This window comes from Ptychodera flava (genome assembly GCF_041260155.1).
Source record: "Ptychodera flava strain L36383 chromosome 23 unlocalized genomic scaffold, AS_Pfla_20210202 Scaffold_24__1_contigs__length_23054250_pilon, whole genome shotgun sequence".
Taxonomy (NCBI): domain Eukaryota; kingdom Metazoa; phylum Hemichordata; class Enteropneusta; family Ptychoderidae; genus Ptychodera; species Ptychodera flava.
The window spans coordinates 13,491,192-13,497,951 of record NW_027248278.1 but is presented as its reverse complement, the minus strand read 5'-3'; the positions used below and the strand labels follow the sequence as shown (position 1 = coordinate 13,497,951).

General features: G+C 36.6%; 1 protein-coding gene across 2 annotated transcripts in view; it reads right to left on the bottom strand.

Annotated features, from left to right (window-relative positions):
• LOC139124474 (serine/threonine-protein phosphatase 6 regulatory ankyrin repeat subunit B-like) overlaps positions 1 to 6,760 on the bottom strand; it is a 58,491-nt gene continuing 51,731 nt past the window's right edge. For both annotated transcript variants that reach the window (XM_070690613.1, XM_070690614.1), the window contains one exon: positions 1 to 1,336. In XM_070690613.1, the coding sequence (XP_070546714.1) occupies positions 95 to 1,336 (1,242 nt within the window). In that variant the 3' untranslated portion in view covers positions 1 to 94. The remainder of the gene's footprint in view (positions 1,337 to 6,760) is intronic.

Genomic DNA, 6,760 nt, shown 5'->3' with positions numbered 1-6,760 from the left:
TTTGTCATTACAGTTTGTTGAACACGCACTAATTACTATAGTCCGTTGACTCCACTGAAAATGTGCACATGTAAAAGACATCATATTCAAATATTTAATTACTGTGCAACTTTTCTTCATCAATTTGACTTGTAAGAATCGATATTCCAAGTTTTTGGAACATCTGCTCAATCTCTTCTCTGGCGATATCAACGCAGCATTCTCTGTTGCTAAGAATTTTCAACAGGTTGGTGAAATTGCTGTCATGGAGACATTCGCCCTCCGATTGCGTACCACCTTCTTGCTTTCGTTTTTCCCAACGTCTTGACCACTCTGAAAAGAGGTGTTTTGTGATGGACTTTGGAAAAGCTGCAGCTTCCCAAGCTGCAACCTCGGCTTGATGGAAGCCCATCAGAGCAGCCATTATTCTGTAGTCACCTCCCAAGTCCCTCTTGACATCCATGATGAGAGAAACCTTCTCTAGAGTATCTTGCAGCATCCATTTGATATCACTTTGAAACCCACATCTACGAAGGACTGTCGTATCGTAGCCAGTGCACATCAAGTCACGTATATCTTCTTGTTTGTTTTCTGTGTCATCGCTCACTTTCTCGTTGTTTTGCTCTGCCTGTATGACACTCGAGATCGGGTAGTAACTGACACTTTCTAGATCACCGTGATTTGCCAATGAATTGGAACTCAGCAGAAAGTAGTCAAGATTGGTACCTGGACAACAGACATCAACAACGTCGTACACATCATCTGTAACCAATTCTAACATCTTATGGCAATCTCCAATGTCTTCTTTCTTCTCTGCTCTGACACAGATATTTATTGCTCGCCATCCTTTAGTCATGTAAACTAAACATTCCACCCTGTGACAAACCTTCAAGCCGTTTTTCCAAATACATATTTTAGGGCAATTCATCCCTCTGAAATGACGCTCGAGGCGGGTTTGAAGACGTGGAAATAAACCCGGCGAGAAGCTATCTGTATCACCTCGACATTGGAATCTTCTACCATAGTAGATTGTTTTGAGTTTGTCAATTTTCCATTGATGCTTAGGCATCAGCGTCTGCAGCAAACCAGGTATGATGTTAAGCATCTCATCGTCTTGATAGATCAGTTCTAATTCTTTGAGAAGTTCTATCATCATATTTATATCAGCCAGGCCTTCGAACACGTCTTGAAAGTCATTTCTTTCATACCTCGTCTTTGTTCTGTCGGCTAGTCGCTTCGTGTACTGCTCAAATATTTCGGTGGCTAGCATTGGTCCGATTACTCTATTACAAAGCCATTGAGGGTTCAGTACAATTATGTCATCTCCCTCTGTTATTGTACTTTCAATGTGCAGAATCTAGTAAACCATGAAAAAAAGTAAAGAATTATATATATATATATATATATATATATATATATATATATATATATATATATATATATATATATATATATATATATATATATTTATATATATATATCTAGATATATATGTGTGTGTGTGTGAGTCTGTCTAGCCATCTGTGTCTGTAAGAGACACGAAAATCAAATACAAAAAATTGAACAAAATTCACGTGGTTCATCTCCCCTTTCAGCAAGAACATGGAAACTAATATCGGCAAGAAATTCCTTCAACTTGTTGACAAGATATTTAATAGAAACACCATTAAAGTGATTTATTTATTTATTTATTTATTTATTTATTTATTTATTTATTTATTTATTTATTTATTTAAGGAGTTACAGTTGTGCGAAGAATATTGCTATTATAATCAACTCGCATAATAAGAGAGTAATCACCGGAGACCAACGTCAAGGTCGACCAGCCGATTGCAATTGCCGGGACAAGTGTACATGCCCCTTGAAGGGTAACTGTCAAGTCTAAGGTGTGGTTTACAAGGCCAAGGTATCAACGGGGGACAACACGGAAAAGGTGTCAGTCTGTCTAGCCATCTCACTGATAACACCTTCAAGACACGCTTCGCTAATCACATGTAATCGTTCCGTAACAAAAGGTATCGACACTGCACTGAGCTATCCAAGTACATCCGGTCCTTGAAATGAAAGAACCACAGAGGTCATTGACATTTCGTGGTCAATTATTGACAAAGCCTCCAGTTACTATAACGTAAGCAAACGATGTAATCTTTGTATATCACAAAAGCTACACGCTGTTAAATAAATGCTCTGAGTTGGTTACAAAATGTCGCCATCAAAACAAATTATATTTATCAAATTTTAACACCATGTACAAATAGAATGGTACGTCCCGATCATGTGTATATAAGAGTGTTCAGCAAAGAATCCTTTCATATCTTCCGTCTGATGATTGCAGGATGCATGAAACTTAAGTAACAGATATTATTATATACCTCTGCTGTGACCTATGGAGTTTCGTCGTACAGTAAGTTTCGGTATCAGAGGACGTGGAGTCCAATAACTTTTACGCGGAGTAAAACAACTTTAGCTGTTATTGGATGCTATTTGACTTTTGACCTCAAAACACCTTTACGTCAACACGAGGAAAGAGAAGATAATATTTTACATTTTTGGGAAATATATACTTCTGAACATTCAGTACTTCACAAGGTAAAACATGGTCAGTCCAAAACCGGTGAATTTGAATGAAATTATGCTGCTGACGTAAAAATTCTACCACTCGCACTGTACAGAGCGGGTTGAAATTTCGTTCTGTGCGCTTAGCGGACGCGCTGAACGCGTTCCCAGTCTGCTCGCGATCGCTCAGTGAAGTGCGCGAGAAGCATCCAAAACACAGCTGTGCTGCGGCATTTTGTAATACTGACGTGTTTTGTAATAACTTACGCAAAATGTAATAAAGGGTATCAGCATTTTGTAATAACTGACGCATTTTGTAATAACGTCTGCAGTATTTTGTAATAAACCAGTCTACGCGTTTTGTAACAAGGGTATCAGCATTTTGTAATAAAAAATTGTCTACGCAAAATGTAACAAGGGTATCAGCATTTTGTAATAATTCGCACTTTGTAATAACTGTTAACGCATTTTGTAATAATTTTAAAAAACTTTCCCCAGTTTTAAAGCATTAACAGATATTTTATTGACTTTGGAATGGTATTACAAAGAGTGTGTTTACTCGCTAAGTAAGTACAAAATTTGATCGCTCCCTGACTTCCATTTCAAATTAGACAGACTTAATTTTAAACAGCTGTCAATCAGTATTTTTACCAACTGATCATCTGAGGCAGGTAACTACTAGATTTTGACTAGTTTATTATCATATATTTGAGAGAATCATTGGTATACACAGTCAGTTGATTTATTAAATATAGGATAACGACATTCTTTCTGATGTATTGCAGACAACAAGCAATCAACAGGTAGATACTCAGGTAAAATAATTAAATAATAACACATGAGAGCGAGGGCAATATCACGATTTATTGCCTGCCCAAGGGATGGTGGTCATGATCGAAATACTGATGATGCCCGAGCCGTAGGCGAGGGCATCATCAGTATTTCGATCATGACCACAAGCCCGAGGGCAGGCAAAAAAATCGCAATATTATAATACCCTGGCTCTCATGTGTTATTATTTTTATTACACCTAACAAGCAAACATGCAAAGAAACAAAAACACAAAGACTTCTTCGAGTACAGTTCGCCTTCTGAGTCCGGACCTCAGCGTAAAATGTTGTCAGTGCCGAGTCTAGGGTTGCCACTAAAGTGTGCCGATCTCTTCGGTGGCGTATCCAAATTTGTTGCTTGCATAGTCGTTGAATACAGAAATTGCATTCCTTGTTGCCATTTTCGTTCGTTTGCTGTTTACTTGCATCAAAATATCGTCTAACTGTGCCGGTGACAGCTCTGCATGACGTTTCGCGGCCATAAGTTGCCGACTGCAAAGTACAACAAGCGAACGACAGTTTGTTTTGCACAGAAAGGATGCGCAGTAAGTAAAATGACGTCATCCATGTAATATCAAATGCAGAGGGCATCATCACATTCGCAGGGGGCATCATCACGTTCTTTTACATGTCACGTGAGTCGTGTTTAACCAATGGCAGTGCACGCTGAATGAGTGAGGTGTAATAAAATATAATAACATAAAATAAATTATTATACATCTGCCTTCGCAAACAATAGAGTCGAGCTTCCGTAAAAACGGGCATGTAACGGGCATGCAATAACCCCTTTATATTTGATGATAAACAGTGCGTCATTGAATGGCCCCATATTGAAACTCCATACTGTACTTTGAAAATAACTTCTGGTTAAAGAAACAGAAGTAAATGTATTACGATTGTTGAGAGGTGAAAAATATTATGAGGTAATAACGAAAGTTCACCAAGACGGCACTGTACAAATATGGCATGGCATCGCTGCTCGGCTCGTACATCGAATGTTGGATGAGCGCGCGATCATGTAAACAAAGATGGCGCTTACCCTTATACCGCTCGCAGTTGAGAGGGCGATGCAGAATATGCCTCTAAAGTGTATGAAATGCATCGGAAACGACGGGTGCATATATTCTTGATAAAAAGGAGATGTACGATAATAATTACTACCAAATAACCGCAAAGTAAGCACTCAGACATTTGTGCAATGCATCGCCCGACGCGCTAAGCGCGCTAATGACTACATGTATGTGTCTTTATACATTCTTTGCGTTATTTTCGTAATAACCTTAACTATACTGAAGTAATCTAAAGTAAACAAAACTAAAACTAAACTCAACTCAACTAAACTAAACTAAAATAGTCAGAATAATCTGATGTTTTAGTAATTTGACTTGTTTAGCTACTAAAGCGGAAGTATATATGACCTGTTGAGTATGTATGTATGTATGTATGTATGTATGTATGTATGTATGTATGTATGTATGTATGTATGTATGTATGTATGTATGTATGTATGTATGTGGGTAGGGAGGGAGGAAGGGAGGGAGGGAGGAAAGAGTGCCTGAGTATGCATATCTATATATCTATCTGTCTGTCTGTCTGTCTGTCTGTCTGTCTGTCTGTCTGTCTATCAATCTTTCTATGGCTGTTATCATTTAATAATAATGGCAGATATTTGGCAGGTATGACCAGTAGGATAGCGAACCAAATGTAGCTTAATCATAGTATTGCAGGGCAGCTTATCCTAAGTCGTTGGCTAGACAAATTTTACCATTGGGCGATAGCGTGGATTCAAAGGAGGAACACAACGGGAAAGAAATAGATCTGAGAAAACAAAACCATGGCTCAGTAGATATGAATTGTCACCTTTTACATACAAGGAAAAGTGGGAGGTCTGTCGATAGAGCTTTATTTTGTCCTTGTTTATGGGATGATTATAATAAATGATCATTCAGTATTTTAATTGACTGCTTCACGTCAGTATTTATTTCAGTATATTTTGATAAATATCAGCTGTCAGCATTGACATATTAACGTGCCCCTCCCATCTTATTACCGTAAATTATCGACAATCAACTTTAGAGAAACACATATCATACATGTAGAAGCTGCTTAGACTATTGCAACCTTTTGTACGTTTATTTTCGACTTTAACCCTTTGCACCCCATACCAAGGCCCTGGGGTGGAGTTGACATTTGGAAGTACCATCTAGCATGACGTCTGACTTCTTAAATTAACAAAGACTGTCCCCATACCATTATAATTTTGGAATCATCATACAATACTTTGTGCCAAAAGTATGCAAATTATGGTTACATGACCTCATTAAGTATTCAAAATGGCGGCCAATATATAAAATATTGTATTTTTTCCACATATTTCTTTTTTTTTATAGGAATTCCTCATTAATTCATCATTTTTCATCACCAAACCTGTTTTCTATCACGTCAGCATGGACTGCAATGAAATTGTGACAAAAATTTTGAAAAAACACAGATATTTTGTATCATTTTGACCTGCTAAGTGTAATGTAAACAAAGGCTCTGTATAAGTGTTAGGTCAGTCAAAGCATAATGTAACATAACATCCAGCACCTAATATTATGAAATATTTCCCACAGTAAGTATGTATATTTTGAATGACAATGACACACTTGTCCCAAAATATGCTAATACTGGTCATGTGACCTGATTAGGTATTCAAAATGGTCGCCAACAATATAATGGTATCATTATTTTTACATGTTTTCCAATTTTCCAGTAAAAGATAATCGATATTTTATCATATCCCAATGCATAATCACATTTTAGAGTCCCATTACCATGGACTTTGATGTAAACTTTATACATTATGATAAACTTTACACAGATTTGATAAACCTTACACAGATTTTCTTGTCTTCACTCATAAGTCAAGAATTACACACAGCACCTTTGAATAGGGATCAGACAGGTCAAGGTATCCTATTTTATATCATCTGAATATTGAATTTATCAAACTTTGTCCTCAATTGCAAGATATTTTTGGAATTCTAGTATTACAATTGCCTCAAAAATATGCAAATACTGGTCACATGACCTCATTAAATATTCAAAATGGCAACCAGTATTCTAAATTTACAATGATTTTCACATATTGCTTCTCTTTCTGACGACATTCTAAAGAATTTATCACTTCCTATTTCTCAATTATGTCTAAATGTATTTTAGATTCTGTTGTCTACAACTGATGGTTTCAGCAAAATGTTTGTAACATCATTTTTATGAACCAAATAAAAGCTTCGTTCAATCTAAGTGTACACTAACATTACAATCATTTTGCAAAACTCAGAATTTGATTATTCGAGTTTTGTATACTTCATCCAATATACATGCAAAAACATAAGAATACACAATTTTAT